The sequence below is a fragment of the Trematomus bernacchii genome, unplaced genomic scaffold, assembly GCF_902827165.1.
Source record: "Trematomus bernacchii unplaced genomic scaffold, fTreBer1.1, whole genome shotgun sequence".
In the NCBI taxonomy this organism is placed as follows: domain Eukaryota; kingdom Metazoa; phylum Chordata; class Actinopteri; order Perciformes; family Nototheniidae; genus Trematomus; species Trematomus bernacchii.
This window is the reverse complement of record NW_022987686.1, coordinates 114521-134924: the sequence shown is the minus strand read 5'-3', so window position 1 is coordinate 134924 and position 20404 is coordinate 114521. Positions and strand designations below refer to the sequence as shown.

At 43.3% G+C, this 20404-nt stretch overlaps 2 protein-coding genes across 2 annotated transcripts; one reads left to right on the top strand and one right to left on the bottom strand.

Annotated features, from left to right (window-relative positions):
• Positions 1-7771: 7771 nt before the first annotated feature.
• mrpl52 (mitochondrial ribosomal protein L52) lies at positions 7772-10261 on the bottom strand. Its single transcript, XM_034136916.1, has 5 exons — positions 10191-10261; positions 9824-9893; positions 9275-9342; positions 8351-8415; positions 7772-8055 (listed from the first exon to the last, which is right to left on the bottom strand). The coding sequence occupies exons 1-5, from the start codon at positions 10222-10224 to the stop codon at positions 7903-7905; spliced, it is 390 nt and encodes a 129-aa protein (XP_033992807.1). The 5' UTR covers positions 10225-10261; the 3' UTR covers positions 7772-7902.
• A 2290-nt stretch (positions 10262-12551) lies between these two features.
• ajuba (ajuba LIM protein) lies at positions 12552-20328 on the top strand. Its single transcript, XM_034136842.1, is given in 9 exon segments — positions 12552-13859; positions 13861-15175; positions 17227-17328; positions 17437-17504; positions 17734-17796; positions 18644-18774; positions 19239-19290; positions 19559-19627; positions 19758-20328. Coding segments are annotated over 9 exon segments (2109 nt in total). The 5' UTR covers positions 12552-13682; the 3' UTR covers positions 19890-20328.
• The last annotated feature ends 76 nt before the right edge of the window (positions 20329-20404 follow it).

Genomic DNA, 20404 nt, shown 5'->3' with positions numbered 1-20404 from the left:
AAAAAGTGTATCTCGAGCCGGTTTCTCAAACTTACCTACCCCACCTTTAAGTAGCAGGCCTATTATGCTTTTCTGGGTCTTCCCTTTCCTGTTGTGTGTTATATATATATAGCTTTGTGTGCATGTAAATGGTCTGCAAAGGCTAAAATCCCTGTGTTTCCTCCAGAGGGAGTTTCTCTCACCGCCAAAAAAATACATATATGAACCTGAAAACCAAAAAAAGGTTATCAAACTGTTCAGGAAGAACTCAGTAAGTGAGCAAAGTCACCTTCAATGATGTCGTGAATGCCTCTTAAAGCCTCAGAAACAAACCCAGGAAATACAAAATGGCCAAGCTGAAAACATGTTTGTTTACTTCCATCTTGAAAAGTTGACATTTTGAAGAAGTGTTTTGCTTTTAGCAGCGTCGTTATGTCTTCTCTGGATTCAGGCCCTTCGGAAAACACTCCACTTGTGTCACTCTTCCGTGCTACATGCTAAAAACATGAACTGGACTATGTTGTAATCTTCAATATGTACTACTTGGCAGAAAACCCAGAAACACATTACCAATTTGCGCTTAGAAGGAAATTTGCAAGCTCATCACTACCATTTATCACCAAAATGTTTCTTAGTTTGAGATTAAAGTGTTTGGATGACATGGTTTGTTTGGGATAATTACATTCAGTTTCAGTCTGAGCTGTTGCCAAATTAGCATCTGCTATGGTTGCCATTTTTTTCAGTTGGGAGTATTCCTCTCCTGAACTGCTCCACTGACAACATTGTCAAAACACGATGGAACTGATTATTGAGTACTTCTGCACCATCTAATCATCACCTCATTTCCATTTGATGATGTATATTAACGGAAATGATCCATCAATTTAAACAGCTGACCTTCTGTATGATATTCCTCAGTAAACAAGCAGTGATGTGTTGTACAAAAAACTAAAATGTCAGTCTAAATACAGCCACGACAGCGCTGTGTTTTGGACGTGGAGCCAGCAGTCATGTGTCGAGGAACGAGTCGGAAAAAGTGATGGAACGGTCACATTTTTTCAGAAAAACGCGTTCCAACTGAACATCTGGTATTCTTGAAACATCTGAACGTCCAGGCCAAGCCCAGCTGCGTGTGTGTGTGTGTGTGTTTGTGTGTGTGTAAGTTCAACACACAAAAACCTCTTTAAGTTAATTGTAAAAACGTGAGAGGAAAAAGCATGTGAAAGACAAAGAGAGAAAAGGAAGAAAGAAGTGAGAAAGGCAATTAAACAGAAATGATTTGGGGTGGGGGGTTTCCTTTTGCAAGCTGCCTCCCTCTCTCTTATTCCCTCACCCGCTGCAAAAGTGCTCTCTTTATGAGGCTTCAGTCTCGAACCACAAGTATCTCTCGTCTGTTTTTCTCTTTCTTTCCTCCCCCATTCGACCCCACTATCCTCATGCCTTTCCGTTTTAACTCTTCACATACTGTCAGAGTAGCGGTAAACAACAGCATCCTGGATGAACCTCAAGATAACGGCAAACAACAACAATAAGAGAAATAACATTTCTGAAAATAGGTCAGGCGGTAGGCATCTGTGGTTTTATCTAACCACAGTATATTCATGTGAATAACACTTTCCGGAACATATGGCCTTTGCCTTTTGGCACTTTAACCATTTAAACTCCTGCTTTGTGTTACATGATTGTTAAAAGTGTGCCTTATGAACACAGGTTTAATTTACTTTGTATTAAAGGGGCCCTTGTAAAAGGTCTTCAAAGGCTTAAATCCCAAGGTTCATTGCAGAGGGAGTTTCTCTCTCACACACTGCCTGAAACGCCTCTATTGGACTCCTTTGACATCAAATCAAATCAAATCAAGTTTTATTTATATAGCACATTTTTAAAACGTTTTTGGTCGAGCCAAAGTGCTGTACATATAATAATTACCTTACAGTAAGGACACTTTACAGCAAATACAACAGCACAGTTTGTGCAGAATATCAGTATGAGAAAACGACACCCTCTGTCCTTAGACCCTCACATCGTACAAGGAAACACTTCCGGAGAAAAAACCCACAGTTTAAAGGGAAAAATGGGAGAAACCTCAGGGAGAGCAACAGAGGAGGGATCCCTCTCCCAGGACGGACAGACGTGCAATAGATGCCGTGTGTAAGAGATAATACATTTTACAGCGTAGGTAGACCGAATGTTTGGAAATGCATGTGTCTATAATAAGAAGATGAATCCACGAAGATGTCAAAAACATCAGGGAAGCAGCATGACGAGACCCAGGCAGGACCGCAGAGACAGGCCCAGCCACGACCCGAAGTCCACGACTTAATCCAGAACTCAGACATCACTATGTAACACTCGCACTTCTATTGGCTAACGCTCCAACACATTGTACGTGATAGGGCTAAGGGGCGGGATATCTCTAAGTGGTTGACCAATCACAACAGAGCCGGCCAGCTAACCAATCAGAGCAGACTGGGCTCTGGTTTCAGACAGAGGGTGAAAAGAGGTGCTGCAGCACAGTATGAGAAAAATAAAGAGCTTTTTGAACATTAAAGCATGGAGACATGTCCCAGGAGAGACACTACATACTGATATACACCTGAACATCAGCAGGAGAGGACTCTTTAAAGTAGAGACACTACATACTGATATACACCTGAACATCAGCAGGAGAGGACTCTTTAAAGTAGAGACACTACATACTGATATACACCTGAACATCAGCAGGAGAGGACTCTTTAAAGTAGAGACACTACATACTGATATACACCTGAACATCAGCAGGAGAGGACTCTTTAAAGTAGAGACACTACATACTGATATACACCTGAACATCAGCAGGAGAGGACTCTTTAAAGTAGAGACACTACATACTGATATACACCTGAACATCAGCAGGAGAGGACTCTTTAAAGTAGAGACACTACATACTGATATACACCTGAACATCAGCAGGAGAGGACTCTTTAAAGTAGAGACACTACATACTGATATACACCTGGACATCAGCAGGAGAGGACTCTTTAAGCTCTTAACCAGGAGGTTAAAGAGCACTTTAGAAGCGTTAAACGTTGATGTCATAGTGTACTGACACGCCCTGAAGTACACTTCTACATCACTGCGGCAAGAAGTGTTGACTTCTTGAATCTACTGTACTAACCTGACCGACCCCGCCTTTTTATTATTTTTTTTATACTCACATCTGTTCATCCACTTTCCTCCTTCGTCTGGCCGAACTGTCCCTCTCTTTCTGGTGTTTCCATTTGTCTGCGTTGATCTCTCTCACGCACGATAACCGTTACGACCAATCCGTCTTCAAACTTTCCCTGCTTCCCTGGATGGAGGCGTAGATGCTGCTGAAATACACTAGAATAACATTATTACCAAATAGAGAGAATAAACATGAGTATTTTTAGAAACCACAACTGTTTTAAGGATTGTTTACAACAGAGCTGGAAAGTTCAATTTCTCTAAAGTGTCTTTGACAAAAACATTGAATTCATTTCGAGCTGCTTCTGCAGACCCTAGTCTCTGACCTCCAAAAGAATGATGATTGTTTGTTGGTGTTGGATAAAGTTTCACAAAACTGAGCCAGTAATGCTTTACTTCACAGTTTCCTGGAACTGTTCTGAGATGGTAATTCATTTGAAGAGTTTTTAGAGAAATGACCCAGAAAGAGCTACTCACATTATGAGTAATGTATTTATAAGTCTACCCTCCATATTTGCTGAAGCTGAAAGGTGACTAAACCTTCTCTACGTCAGTGGTGTGGTGGTCTATTACTGTTAAGATGAAACCTGAATTTAATTTGGTGCAGCTGTTTCTTGCTTTCCTGTTCTGTTAATCATCTCACAAATGTAAGATGTATTTGATGAAACTGAACAGACTTGACTGTTAGACTGGGAACGGATGCTTTGGGGATTAATAAATTAGAAGTGTAGCAATTTAATGTCTCAATGCTCACTATAACAATAACAACATTGTATTCTGTATTTATTTCCAGGAAGGAAAGTATTAGTAAACTGTAAGGTTTAACAATGCCACAAAAATTCCTCTGTGTCTCATAAAGATTGTTGCTTAATCATTGCGTTCGACAATATGCAGGATCAGTGATATTGAGGGGAAATGAATCAAACTCCTCATTAAGTTAGACACACATCTGGATGTCTGTTTGGAGGTGCTATCAGTTTGCCTGCCAAGCATCTGCTCTCCGTCGTGTCTTACAGGTCGGGGACATGAACGCAGAGGAGACGTTTGGCAGCCATGTGAACCTCTAGTCCTCTTTCTCTGTCTGTCAGCCATTTTAATGCTGAACTCCACAGTGTTGCCGGGCGGGAGCCACCGTCCAGCTCAGCACTCCTGCTCCGTGCCAGGCAGGAAGCGGCGGGACTGCTGCCTGCAACTCAACCTGAGACCTTGTTTGGGTGACCTACATTATGGCACTGTTTACTTTTATACTGTAAGTCTGTATTTTTATTTTGTTTTGCCTGACCTCCAGTGCGGAAAAGTCACTAAGTAGGTACATTTACTCAAGGTTTGTACTTAAGTTCAATTTTGGGGTAATGGTTCTTTACTTGGGTAATTCCGTCTCACTCTATTACACTGCATTATACTAGATAGGCATGTTGCACTTTCAAAGGTGGGGTATGTCATTTTGGAGAAACCAGCTCGAGTGCGCTAGAATTTGAAAGTACACAACCGGAAAAAATCTGCCTCTTCCTTCAGACTTCCTTACAGAGCCCCTCCTCCAACACACACGAACGCGCACATGACCAATGAGGGCACGAGATAAGCTTGTGCACAGATGGATTGGCTGACAGGCAGGTAGGCCATCCAGTTACTTTAGCCGGGCCGGCTAAAATGATTGGTCGTGCTTTTTACAGTATTACGGCTTCCACAGATGACATTTTTTTATGTATTTATTGTCAAAGCATTTAATATATTCATTGCTATCGGGATGTTAAGAGCATTCCATGGAATATAACAAAAAGTGTTTCTGAAATAAATTACATACCCCACCTTTAACTGCATGTATTTGTCAGCTTAAGTGACTAGGGGCGTTTTACATTGACATTTTATACATATGAAATTATCTAAATTATACGAGAAAACAAATTGTCACCAACCTTTGGTTTTGTAAGACCCTTAAGAAAAGTAGTATTTACTTAACATCAGTTTGAGGCCCAAAGAGGACATTAAACTTCTTAGATTGTAGTTTTTGTACCTTTTTTTAATCATTTTAAGGGGCTTAACCCTCAGTGTAGTCACCCTGGACAAACTGTATGTAAAGTAGTTCAAAATAACTCTAACAAAGTACAAAACCATCAACAAAATATAAAAGAAAGCGCTATGCTATGTAAGATGCTATCCTATAGCACTTTCACTTTTCTGCATGGTGAGTATGTTTGATTTTTTAAGTACATAGTGCTAAGAATACTTTCACTGGTTAAGTAAAGTTTGTGAGTAAGTCCCCTATTTCATCCACAGCATACTTCAAATGTGGTCTTTATCTCCTACAGAACAAACTCCCTCTAAAGAAGAATCATTTTAACAAACATAAAACAGGGTTAAAAATAATCTGTCTTAATGCCAATTAATATTCATTTGTTTGCATTAAAAACAAAGAAGAAGCCATGTCTGTCCAACCAGCAACAAACAGAGATACCTGTCCTGCAGCCAGTTCTCATTCAGTCATGCACAGTTCATAACGCTCAGGCTGCTGCAGGGTGCCTCTCTCTGCAGAAACCCTCGGGTCAGGAAGCGGTCTCTGGGACCAGAGCTGCTGAATCAGACCCCCCCACCCCCCTGCCAGGAAACCCTCCCTGTTTCTGGTCTGCGGGTGAAACTTCCAGCTAATCTCTATTAGCGCACCAACACATCTCATCCTCTGACGTCACCTACACCCCCTAAAGCCCCCACCCTCCCTCCCTCCATCCATCCAGCGCTGACTTCAAAAGGTGGGAGAAGTACTCAGATCTTGTACTTCAGTCAAAGTAGAAGTACAAGAGTGTAGGAATACTCTGTTACAAGTAAAAGTCCTGCATTCAAAATGTTAATCAAGTAAAAGTAGAAAAGTAGTAGCATCAAAATATACTCAAAGTACCAATTGTGCAGATTTCAGAATAATATATATGATATGTTTTATAATGATTGATCATTAAAGTGTTCTCAAAGCTGGTAAAGGTGCAGCTAGTTTGAATGACTTTGTATACTGCAGGGTAGCTTGTGAATTTACTCCAGGTGGAACTAAAGTCTGATTTAAGTGTTGATTATATTTCACATCATCAAACAAAATATGCAAAGTAACTAAAGGTATTAACATGTAGAGGAATAAAACACTATTAACCTCTGAATTGAAGTGGAGTAGAAGATCAAAGTAGAAAAAAATGGTCTCTCAACATTGTACTTAAGTACAGTACTTGAGTAAATGTACTTAATTACTTCACACCACTGCTGACTTCTGCACAATAAGCAACATCTGGTTCTCATTTCCCAAAAACCAAAACAACACGAGGAGCAGAAGAAGGGGGGAGAAGGGAGGAGTCGGAGGGGAGGTTGTCGAGGAGAAAAGACATTCACAGAAAAAGCAGGATGTAAAAATATCAAGAATGAGGAGTCCCATTTCTCACTGTGGGTGCAGATGGAGGTCTTTGATGGTGCAGGTGTGAGGATGTGCGTGTCAATGGAAAATGTCGCCATGTTAACCACTTTTTTTTAAATTTCTTTAACACCCACTGTGGCCTGGTCAATGTCCACCAACACTTCTCCAACACAACAAACAGTCAGCGCCTTTGGTCAACTGTATGAAAAAGTTAAGACAAAAAGAGGAGGGGGGGGGGGGGGAGAGAAAAACTCCCATCTCCACAGAAAAGAATCTGCAAGTCAGCGGCTAGCAGCCCTAATTACAGTGGGGCTTTGCTGAAGTCTGCAACAAGACAAAGAGGGAGAGGGAAAGAGGCAGATGGAGGGAGAGAGAGAAGCCAGGAAGCAGAAAGCATGAGCGAGGGCAAGAGTGGAGCTTACCTCATTTTGTAAATAGTCTGTTTATAAGTCACACTAAATGAGTGCTTACTTTACAAAGGCACAGCTGCTCAGAGTCACTGCAAAATGTCACCAGTGTGGTTTTAAAAAAAGGAGTCCCCTACCCAAATACACTTTAAAGACAAATCAATTCAATTGTTCCCAGCTGATGTATGCTTCCTGCTTTACAGTGTGTCCTACAGCTTGATTAAGCATTCGCCAAGGCTCAAAAGTGACTTTATACCAGAGAATATTGCTTTTTTAAAGGGATACAACGTTCTGCCAACTTGGCTGATCATCTTTCCAGACACCAGGCTGCAGAACGGCACATGCAAAATGCACTTCTCACCCCTGTGTGTTGGTAGAGATGCCCCCGGTAAAAAATAAGATGCTATTAAGGCGAATATGGTCAAGATGTTGCCTCGAAACTAAAACAGTCGATTATTCTGGTGATTTTCTTTTTATGGGTTCTCCACATACACTTGAAGTCACTTCACATGGTGGTATTACTCACACATTGGTCATGTATTTAGAGTTATAACACTGAGTTACTACAGCAAGCCAAGGTGTGAACCCCTCTCTGTTTAAATCATATACGGAAAGGTCTTAAATCAGAGTGACTTTATGTCTCCCCCCCCTGCTCCTCCCTTCCTCCACCAGCCCAATAAAACTCCTCTGATCCAAACACCAGACAAAATGGCGCGTGAGCCTGGGAAGTGAATCGAGAAAGGAGAAATGCTGCATTCTAGTGGAAGCTGAGGGACATGAACTCAGAGTATAAAGTATAAATCAGAACATTTATTGTAGAAATCCATGAAAAACACAAATTGTACAGCATGAGGAAGTCCTTGAGTATTCAATAGACTAACATTATTCAGAATAAGGACGTGGCAAGCTGATAATATGTGTTTAACTATTCGATTTGTTCTTTATTAACATCATCCCTTTAGGTTTCAGTAATAGAGACTTTTTGTGCTCCACCATTCTTTGGGCTTCTTCCCGTTTATCATTCCACGACTCCATCCCTTTGTCCACCTCTGAGCTCAGCATCACGATACGTCGCTGTGAGAAACAAACACCAAGGTTAGAGGCAAAAGGCATGTAGGTGACACAGAAAGATAAATAGATAAATAGGATATTACATTACATGATACTTGTTAGACGCTTTTATCCAAAGCGACTTACATACTCAATACTGTGGACAATCCCCACAGGAGCAATTTGGGGTGAAGTGTCTTGCCCATGGACACAACGACATGCTGACTGCAGTGGGGTTTGAACCTTTACAACTACAACACACAACCCACTGCGCCACACAGATATATGCTACAGAAAAGACAAATGTGTTGATACTCACTGCTAAATCTTCCCTCTCCTGCTTTCTTCTCAGCTGTCCCTTCAGTAGAGGTGCTGGTCTGCCGTCTGTCCAGATAAACAAACAAGAAAACACAATGCAAAATGTTCTAGACGTAGATCACAAAATGGTTGCATTTCTATAATTAACTAATGCACGCATCATTGGCTTAAAGGGGCCCTGATATGCTTTTTCCTTTCCTGTAATGTGTTTTTGAACATTCAAAGCATGTCAACATGTCACAGTAGAGGCATAAAATAAAAATATGAAAATGAGCATTAAAAAGGGCCCCTTTAAAGGGGACCTATCATGCAACATGCACTTTTGTACGTCTTGTATACATGAATATGTGTCCCCGGTGTTCCAGGGAACTCACCAAGTGTCAGAAAACACAACCCTCTCTATTTTCCTCCATACCCAAATCTCTAAAAAAGGGGCTGCAACGGATCTGATAAAAACTGATCCAGATTTGAACACTGTCCTGACGTCAGGACGGTGGCGCTACGGCTATTGGGCCAACTCCACCAATCAGGAAGAGACAGCCACGGCCATTGCCGTTCAAAAGCGCTGGAGACGCTGTAGTACATATGCCAGGCCAGTAGATGGTGCTGTTCTACCCTTATCTGCCCTTACAAACACAGAGCTAAAAAATGTCAAATTGAGCAAGATGAGGCATGGCTAAAATGCATGATCTGTTTGGTATTTTGAGAAAAAAAAAGTATGCCTTATATAGGTATGGTCCTACACTATATTATTCAAATATAGCATGATAGGTCCACTTTAAATATCCCAAATTGAATAAGAACAAATGCCAAGTCAATTGAATTATTCCACACAAAAACAAAAAGGGTGAATCACTGTTAATTGCCTCCTTATGTGAGCTCTGTTGCAAAAAAACAACATCAAAAAGAAAAAATGTAACTATACCTGCGAACGACCAATCAGGCAGATCTGTCATAGGGCCGTATTCTGAGCCACTTCTAGCAATTCCATTTCTGCAAGCAAAGAAACATTAGATTAGAAATCATTCAACACATTAAGAGAAATTAAAACGTAAAATGAGGACAAAAATGTGAACGACTAATACAAAACACAGAAAAAAAGGAAACACAATAATATAATGTAGTATTTTGACATAACTGTGAAAGGAAGCCATGACAGCGAGCTATCAGAAATAAATAGCTGCAACGTGTAACCAGCTCATCTAAATGAATCACAGTCATTTGAATATAATCAATTACACTTGTACTGTTCCTACTATAACAAACCAACATGTCTGCTGTGAACAAGGTATGTTCTGATGCAGATTTAGTGTACAACAACATCACGTAAAGTACAAATGTTAAATAGGACTATGCATGCCCATATCTCGTGTAGAAATGGCTAGTTGAGCGATTACTATATCATTATATAGTCAACCCCTGCTTAAACACATGAGTAAAGGAAACACAGCATCAGTGTCAACAGTACACTTACTCTTTCCTCCATTTCTCTCCACCCTGGACTCCACATGTTGTGCTGAACTGCCTGCTGGAGAGCCTCAGCACTGAAGAACAAGTGCAGAAAGAAAAAAGCCTCTAAAGTCACCTCTGGATTCTCATAAACGCCATTAACATCGTGTGGAATAAATGCTGCTAACTTAAAGAGTTTGCATTACAGAACTGTTAGCATCACCGTTAGCATCGATGCTCGTTACTGCATTTACAGCGATGTATCAAACAAACAAGCTGTATTACAGGTATAGACGGGTACAAGAAGATATTAACAGCAACAACGCTTAACTTTAAAGTTTTAATGGGTCTTAAAACTGCTTATTTAGTGAATAACCTCTGTCCACTCTCACCTGAACTGCACAATGTCCTCACGGGGGCCGCCATGTTGTGTGCAGTCTCCTGCGATGACCACCAGAGGGCGCTAAAGACGCACCAAAAGTCAAGAACTACCACTAATATTTATTTTAAATGTCCACCTTTAAAACCTTTAATTGGGGTTTTGGATAAACTACATTATTCTGTTAAGAAAATGCTTACACATGAAGCTCAATCATAACAAAAGTTTCCTAAAAGCCCATTTCTTTTTTACAGAATTATTTTTCTAATGGGTCTCTCAACTTAAAACAACTACTTTAAACTCGTTTTAAAAACACTTACAACTTTTTAATTAAGAAAAAAGAGAAAACATAGGGTGATATAACAATAATGACTCCTCTCTAAATAACCTATTTTATATAAAGGACAACATAAGGCCAATGTAAGCAAATGTCTGGAATTCGGATAGACTTAAAAGTAATTACTCTCATCTTGACAGGTTCAAATAATGACACAGATCATAGTTGTGTTAATGTTAAATGTTGTGTTTGCATGTCTGCCCTTTGAGGACATAATTACACACATGCACTCTAATGGGCTACGATTGAGACAGATGAAGGAGAGAACTTCATGGCAGCATTATGGGCTGTAGACATGACTGGGGGAGCAGAAATGCAGACAGAGCCCTGCCGCTTTTCGCAGCTCTTCAAAGTATTGTTTTTGTATGAAGTGCTCCGCTGCTAAGCCCAGAAGAATTTCTCTGTTAGCTTTTCAGGCAAGTTCCCACTCGCAGGCTGTGAGGCAGGAGTCTGCAGAGGCTGCTGCAGGGACTCCGCTCAACCGCAAGGGCCGTGAAAGGCTCCATGGAAAGGGGCTCCAGGGCACACAAAAAAGCCGGTATGCCTATTTAAACACACCAGGACAAACACAAGCTACTTGATCAGGGTTTGTTTTGTTTTGGTGTGTCCGTTAACTGCCACAAACGGGCCGGATACCAGGTCTGAGTAATGCTGGTCAGTCCTGTAATAGCAGCGGGATGTTTACCCTGAATCCTCCTTGGAGAACTCAGACACGCCGAAAAAATTCACCAGCCGCCTCACTCAGCCGTGCCCCTCCGCACATTCCACAGGCTGGTGGTACAATAAAGTAGTGCCGTTGCCTAAACGACGCAGTTCTTTCAATGATTTAAATGTAGTGAAGAATACAAATGATATAAAAATGTTTAAAACAATAGTAGTAATACCAAAATGTAAAAAATACCCCATTATACAAGTAAAATGCTGCTTAGTAACTAAGATAATATGGGGTTATATGTTTTACTTATTATATTATAGTAATGTTATTACTATTTTTGTGTGGACAGTATTTTAATGTTATAGCTGGTTGACGTGGATATAGTTTTTAACCTTTTAATATGATGTTGGGTAGATTGGCTCATATTTATTAAGATTATCATATGTTTTGTGTAAAAAAGGTTATTTGCATAAAAGCTAATACATATAATTGACACATTAACGTATTGGAGTAATCAAATAATATGATTTTCATATTTTTATCTTGACAAAAAGTATCAAGTAAAATACAGAGGTAATAGAAAAAAGGTAAAACACTTCCACAGACTTATTGTTTAAGAAAATAAGGCATGGTTTCTTGAATGTACTTTCTTGAATGTACGTTTATGGATATGGAAGTGGCCCATTATAATAACATGATTAATGATTTACACACGAGTGCTTTTCTGTGAATTATTTTCCAGGAGACCAATCAACACATTCCTTCAAAGCATGTAATAAGTAATAAAGCACATAAGATTTGCCAGAAAAACCTTTACAAATTGCTTTTTCTGCACATTCCTAACATCATCTACACAATTCACACCAATGTTTTCTTTTAAATGTTATTTTTAAGAGAGTTTTTTTAAATCTTGGTGGAGGGGGCACATCCTCTGGGGGAGTTTTGCGTATGAATGACGAAACAGCCATGGCTGGTTGAAAGGTGTTCCGGCCCTGTGGGGGAAACGAGCCGCCGCTGACTGATAAAGGAGCAGTGGTGCGTCAAGCTCAACGTCGCGATACTACGCCAAGGGACGTTTGTTCAGTGATTCCACCTTCAAAATAAAAGCAACGTTTAGTGACGCTTTCAAACTGCGAGCTCAAATAACCATTTGGGAGGCACATACTATACAATGGTGTCTCAATAATACACAACATTAATATATGTTGTGTAATATAACAAATAAAGCTGTAACACGATTCGAAAGATGTTCTTGTTCTTGAAAATATATAGCGGTTGCAAGTAAAGAGTTTATTTTGAAATGTGTAACCGGAACTATCTCTATACGCCGTAGGCAGCTTGATACTCTTGCAAAAAAAGAGGGGGAGGTAAGTAATTATTTAGGGGGAAGAAAGAAAGAAACAAAGTTGTCGACTGAGCAATGCACACGGGGAGGGATTTTATTTATCTCAAACAAGTCGTTTAGTCCAGCTCCGGTACTATGGGATGTAACTGTAACCGGTTTCCTTCATTTCCTTCTCTCTCCGCAAACTTCTCCGCTACTCTTTCCACGGGATTTCTGCTCTGAAAACGGGAATGATAAAAGCAGCCGGATGGACGGACGGACTGAGGGGTCTTTATAGCGAGAGCCGTATGTGTGTTTCCTGTTGCCTGAGTTTAAGTTAAACATAGTATTTACAATTTTTTTACCGAGCACACTTTGCCCTGAAATGAATGGCAGAAGTGGACTTTCTGTGCACAAACGGATTTATTTTTCCTGTCTACACTGGAGCCACATGAAGTGTGCATCCCGCTGAACCTCTGCGCTTTGTGTTTGAAAAAAGAAAAGAAAATTCAACTGAGACACCCCCTCACCGCACTGGAGATATCAAAGCGACTTTCCTGAAGGTTATTTCCCACAGTTTGACTAAAAGAGAAGATGCAGATGTGGAGCCACATGAGGGTCCACAAAGGAGGCCCTCCGCGACCATAGGTCACACCGAAGTGTCCTGGATGTATGTTTTTCCTATTTCCTGCCTGGATTGACTTGAACTATTAATAATTGTCTAGTAATCCAATGGATTCTCCTACCTGTGCCTGTGGGTTTTCCACATGAGGGCCAACTAGATGACGTTAGTCATGTAACACCCTGAAATGTCTTAAAAGTCTTATTTATCTGTTTTGTATTTATTGTGTTTGTGTATATAAGGGTCCTCTTTTAAAGGCCAGTTTTTTTTTATTTCTAAGTGAGAATAAGAGACTGCCTTTTCATTTTTCGTAGTGAAAACTGTAGATTTACTTGAACATAATTGTGTTGTCTATCTACCCACATGTTACTTGTTAGCAATTTGGGGTGAAGTGTCTTGCCTAGGGACACAACGACATGCTGACTGCAGTGGGGTTTGAACCTGTGACCCCCTGATCCCAACACCAAGGCTCTATCCACTGCGCCACACGCCTGTATTTGAGCACATTGATCTGTAATTTAAAGAGTGACTGTGCCCAGACAGGTGAAAAAACGACAAGGCTCCATCATGGACAGGCCGATCAGCAAGTTACTGGAGAAGTTAAAGCTTACAGACTCGGGCAGTGTGAAATTCAACAGTTCAAAGAAAAAACATGACTCTGCCAACAACTCTAATAACAGCAACGCTAACACTGGCAGCTCTGGAGGCGGTGGGGGGGGGCCCCGGTCTGCCACCGGCTCCCATCTCTGCCTCGCCCTCCAGACCCGGCCAGTTCTCGCTTGCCTCTGCAACCACAAGCGACGCATGTGTTCCTGCAAGTGGGAGAGGAGGAGGGGGAGGAGGAGGAGGAGGGATGGGTATGCCTCCATCTCAGCTCCTCTCCCCACCGCCTACTTCCTCCTCCATACCTCAAGATGGCGAGCAGCACCCCTCCACCCTGGCTCCACTGAGGCGCCGCTCCCCCCAGCAGAGAGCGTCCTGCTACCTGGGCGAAGGCGTGGACCTCCACATGAGGAGGGAGTCCGGCCTGGGCCCCGAGTGTGACATCTTGGGGGCGTACGGCTCCAAGACGTCCCTCAACCAGCGGCGCTACTCCCTGGAGCTCCAGCAGCTGGTCAGGCGGCGGCTGGTAGAGGAGCGGCTTCTCTCCGCCCCCCCGCCGTACCCTGCCTCCATGGGCTATGGTTCGGCTCCCAGAGGCGGCCTGGCAGAACCGGGCTACCTCTCCGAGCCCGAGAGACACAAACGCCTCTCTCTCCAGGAGGCTCTGTTCTACAAACGCCTGAGCACGGGCAGCGAACTGTGGGAGAACCCGAGGCCTGCGTCCCTCTCTCACCCCCCGCACCGCTCCTCTGATGTTCCTGGAGGTGTGGGAGGGGGGTTCTTCTACCCTCCGGGACCCACCCTGAGCCCATGCTCTTCGTTCAGCCTGCAGGAGTCGTTGCTGGTCAGCCCCCGGTCCAGCTTCGCCTCCAGTACGGCCAGCGGCGGGGGTGGGGGGAGCCCAATGGGGAGTCGCTGCAGCAGCAACCGGACCAGCGGCATCAGTCTTGGCTACGACTCTCGCTACTCGGCCTCTGGAGGATTCCCCCCGCAGCAGCAGTCCCCCTCCATGCAGCCCGGGGGTCCTGCGTCGGGGTATGGAGGTCCAGGACGGTCCGGGGTGACCCCTGTGGAGGCCTGGACCCAGTACCTGGAGGGGGGGATGCGCCCGGGGGCGTACGACAGCCGGCACTCCTACCCCCCGGCTGTTGGGAGTCCCGGTGCGGCGTGCTTCCAGGCGGGCCCCGAGTGGTGGGTCGAGCAGCAGGCGGAGGTGAGGGGCAAAGAGGGGGACAGGGCCCGGTACTCAGACCTGCCCGGGACCCGGTACCAGGAAGAGCTCACCAGACTTCTGCTGAGAGACAACGCTCTGGCGGGCGGGGGGCTCATGGAGGGCCTGGCTCTTTCCAAACCCAGCTCCACGGTGGGGCCCTGCTCAGCCGGGGGGCCCCTCAAACCTCAGGAGGAGCCAGGTGGAGCTGGGAGGGAGGGCGTGGAGAGCCGGCAGGAGTTCTTTGGTGAGATGCTTTCTTTTAACATTCAGGGTTCACTTCGAAAAGGGAGAAATGAGAAAGTTATCAGAAGCATTTAACACACATTGTCCAATCACAGCTCTTCTATTTGAGCCAAGGGTCACATAGCATCCCCCCTCAGTGTGTTATTATTGTCCCCCTCGCCGCCTGGTGTCAGATCTCTCTAAATGAAAGGCTTGTATGGATGGATGGACGCACAGATTAAAAGTTGAAAGAGTGTATGGTACCTGGGAACCTGCAGGGACACGCAGGGTTATAGCACGCGAAACATAAAGCACAAACTGATCCAGGCAGGTGATTGGCTGAAGAGAAGAAAGGGGAAAAAGATGGATTCACTCATTTAGATTCACACCTGTGGCCACAAATCAGCTGATGTTTCCGGCAGGCGTTGTCAATTTGCAACAGTGTGCTGCACACAGGCTAATGCAGCGTAGCAACACGGCTATTCAAAGTGCAAAATTCTACCGTTACACTCAACACACAAATTACATGGCTCCATCTAAACACAGCTCCAACCATTACTCTGAGTCACACAAGGTTAGGGCTAAGCGTGTGTGTGTGTGTGTGTGTACTGTTTCTCTGTGGCAGGGTGTGTTTTTCCCTGAGTGACTTCAGGCCACAGTAACGCAGTGTGTGCGTGAGTCATGTGTGTGTCCTGGTGTGTGTGTAATGCTGCCTTGGCGTGTGCAGGGGGGTGTGCTGCAGCCTGTTTTTCTGCTCAGGTATGTGCGCCCGGAGGGGACATGCAATACTGTACTGCTCTCAGCCATTAGGAAGAAGTCAGGGGCTGTGAGCCGTGAAGACAGACGCTCACACACTCACACTCACACACACACTCACTCACCTATATAATGCAGTTTGAGGCTTTAATTGCACTAAAAGGAAAGTAAAAAACAAAAGATGTAGCCCAAGCTTTTCAGGGATTTTTCATTAGGAAACAAGTTGAAAATCGTTTCGGTTAATGATTTTGTTCCACCTGTTGCAAAGAATACACACAAATATGTCGCGTCATGTCTTTTTAAGTCAGTTTTCAGTACAAAAATTATGTGCAAAAGTCCCTATGCCACCAATTCCTCACGTTTTCTTGATGAACCCGCCGCACACATTACATATTAAAGCTGTGATTGTGCGTCTTGGTTCCCCTGTTTGGCTTTGGCAGAGCCTTGTGCCTGTTCCTAAATATCAGAAAGGACCGACTAAAAGTATAGGAATTCTCAAATTGTGTGGCACTCCCTCAGCCACAGAAGAAAGGGGGGGAAAACGCAGGCAGATCTCTAAATAGATCACAGGGGAAAGGCTGCAGCTCGGACCACCGCAGCACTTTTCCACTTTACAGTTAGTGCCCTGAACATGTACTTAGGATAAACTGAGAAACACAGAGAAGTTAGTCAACTGTAAGAGGTCTTAAGTTGTTTTTCTTTGTCTAGTTTCGACCTAGAAAAGCGTATTTACTTTGTGTGGGGCTAACTGAAGAGATGAAAGGTGTGTTGAGGTCAGAATGTGGTAAATAACAAGCATCTGTTTCATTGACTGTAAATACAGTAAAAACAATTATCTGCCATTGGATAACAATTTAAAGGCAAAAGCGATCACGTTTGTAATTGACTTCTTCTTCTTCCCCCCTGAGGTCGTTTCCTCACATCAGGCAGCAACCACGTTTCATCTCCAAAATTGCTCCAATTGGGGGGGGGGGGGTTTAAAGTCACAATTTAAAAAGGGAAGTCTTTAATGCAAAGCTCCAGAAGAAAGCGCCTGGCTCAGAGTCAGATCCGGTGGAGTGTCCCTTTAATAACAGAGTGGATGAGCAAACAGGCTGGCATGGGGAGAGGGGCTTTTAACTGTGTGAAAATCCCCTAGGTGGTGCGAACGAGGATTTACAAGTGTTGACACTCTGTGTGGAGTTGGATTTCAGACACATCCTCCAGGAATGTGTCGTAAACCAAGTGTTAGGAGCCGCTGAGCGATTTACTCCCCGACTAAATGAATGTTTGTTGTGTCCCCCCCGTCCCCCCCCCCCCCTCTGTTTTTGATGCCAGGAACCTGTGTGAAGTGTGGGAAAGGCGTGTACGGCGCGGATAACGCCTGCCAGGCTCTGGATAGCCTCTATCACACACGCTGCTTCACCTGTGTGTCCTGTGGTGAGTACCCCCCCCCCCCCCCCCCCCCCACAACTACCCCCCGCCCGTAAACACAACAGAGATTCAATTGATTTCCATCACCGACACCTTTTCCAAACTGTCCTGCAGGACGCACCCTGAGAAACAAGGACTTCTACAATGTCAGCGGCTCTGTGTACTGTAAAGAGGATTACATGGTAAGAGTTGAGGTCAAGGCGTGTTTTCTCATCCCTCCTACACACACACACACACACACACAACACAAACACACACACACAACACACACACACACACACACACAACACCACACACACACACACAACACACACACACACACACACACACAACACCACACACACACACACAGTCCCATATTCCGAGTCAGAGGATGGATTTTTCTCGCTAATCTCTTTGTTATAATTACAGTTTTCGGGATTCCAGGCTAATGCGGAGAAGTGCAGTGTGTGTGGCCATCTCATTCTGGAACAGGTGAGCAGTGTGTGTGTGTGTGTGTGTGTGTGTGTGAACATGCTACACGAAGAAGACTTAAGCTAGATTTAAAGAAAATGTGCCCTGCCCTGTGAAACTTTTAGACACTTGCGTCCCATGTTTCCCAGAATGCCTTTCCCCCCCCCCTTAGAGGATTGAGAAATGAAGTGACATATTTTTGTTGGCCCCTCTTCGGGTTCCCACGGATGATCTTCAGAGGAATGTTTGCCTTGGGTTTTTGGATAAACACAAAAATATGGCTCTGTAGTGATTATCTTAAAGGTTTTTACCATATTTGAACCGCATAAGACCCATAATATAAATAGAAAGCTTGCAGAGAGAGCGTGTGATCCAGCCATCGTTCTCTGCATCATTTGAACCACATTTGAGTTTTAGAACTACAAACATTTGAGGCCTAAAACGAGCTGGTGCATGAGAAAGAAACTCATAGCTCAAATGTAAATATATGAGGAAAATAATACTTTCACATACCACATTGACTATTTTCTGTTCTGATTCAAAACTTAAAAGGAAAGGAGCTGTGTCAATTAAAATACAGAAAGGCCAATTCATCCAAAATGTCAGGTATACATTCGAGGACAAGCTCCAGGCTCGAAAGCTAAATGGGAATGGTCAGAAAATGTCAAAAGAAAAAGACAATAATTAACTTTATTCTTTTAGCATGTATCGACTGCAGCAATCGGACATTTTGAGTCGGATCAATTGGACGATGAACTAAGAAAAAACTTGATAAACTAAATCATACACATATAGCATGTAGTCTCAGCCAGTTAGATTTGGAGTAACACATTTGAATAATACACTTCATCTGGATTGTCCTGCTCAGATCCTGCAGGCTCTGGGGAACTCGTACCACCCCGGCTGTTTCCGCTGTGTGGTGTGCTCCAAGGCTCTGGATGGGGTCCCCTTCACTGTGGACCACAACAGCAACATCTACTGCGTGGCAGACTACAACAAGTGAGACTTTTACATTATTAAAGGGACCCTATTATGCTCTCTACTCTTACTTGTTTCCATGCTTTAATGTTCAAAAAGCTCTTTATTGTTCTCATACTGCCTGCACTGCAGCACCTCTTTTCACCCTCTGTCTGAAACCAGAGCCCAGTCTGCTCTGATTGGTTAGCTGGCCAGCTCTGTTGTGATTGTATCCGCTTAAAGGTGTCCCGCCCTTAAGCCTATCACGCACAATGTGTGGGTGCGCTAGCCAATAGAAGTGCGGGTATTACGTGGTGATGTTCTGGAAGTAAACAAAGGAGTCCAATGGAGGCGTTTCAGACCATTGACATGCACACAAACCTATATAACACACAGGGAAGAGAAAACCCCAAAAAAGCACAAAAAGACCTCTTTAATATGTAACAAAGATGTTATTGTGCTGCTGGTGTCCTCACTAAATAAACTTTCTCCTGTCATTTCTGCAGGACTTTTGCCCCGAAGTGCGCGGCCTGTTTACAACCCATCTTACCGACTGAGGTAAATACAAGTGTTTCTGTGTTTTACTTGCAAGTGTTGGCTGGAGGCGTTTTCTTATTACTTGTCTTTGTACTTAACCTCAAACATTGTGTGCGAGTCGGTTGGTGTTTGTCAACTTCAAACGTTTTCTAAGCAAACTTTTACACGCAATGAAAAAATTAGTTTCAGGCAACCACACTAGAGTATTTCACAATCTAGCCTTTCTTTGATGTGATGCACACTTCTTTCTTAAATGACTGCATATTGAAAGTGTTGTTTTGTGTCTCAGGGCAGTGAAGAGATCCTCAGGGTCGTGTCTATGAACAAGGATTATCACTTTGAGTGCTACCACTGCGAGGTAAGTGATCTTTGTTGCACATTTTGTCCCCGTTTCCATCCTGACTTGTGTTATGAAATGCCTTGATGTCTGACCTCACTTCCTGTGTGCATTCCTGTCCTTATCTGCGTCTTTCCCCCCCCCCCACCAGGAGTGTGGTAAGCAGCTCTCTGATAAGCCCGGCTCGCAGTGCTTCCCTCTGGACTCTCATCTCCTCTGCCACTCCTGTCACATGACCAGAGCGTGCGACACACACAACATTCCCCCTCACAACACACACTGATCTCTGCAGCTGTGTACGTCTCGAACAAGCTGGTCTTAACATGCTGTCATTCTGTAATGTGCTTTTTGATCAGTAACGCGTCTTTTCCTGAAGATCAAACTGCTGATGTCCAGACATTTCCACTGATTCATTTTATGGATCAGATCTTTGTGTCACATGTACTTCCTGCTGTACTATTACTGTACCATAGTTATAAGGGAACGGGGGGAAAAAAAACTACTGCTTTTTTTTTGTTTTGACCCCAATGTGGCTACTGTTTGCTGTAGAAGAACAAGGGATTTTGCTAAACTGTTTTGTACATATATTATCGCTAGCAAACATTTTGCACTTAAATTTGACTTTACTGTAAGATTTGTTACGTGAATCTGTACAATTTGGGGAAAAACATTACTGTAATTTCTGTATGTTGTAATAAATATTTTCATTTGTGTTCAGGTAATGGTCTACGTGCTCGTATTGGGTCACAAATTCACTTTATTATAACAAACATTTCTCTCTGTCCATAAATGATTAAA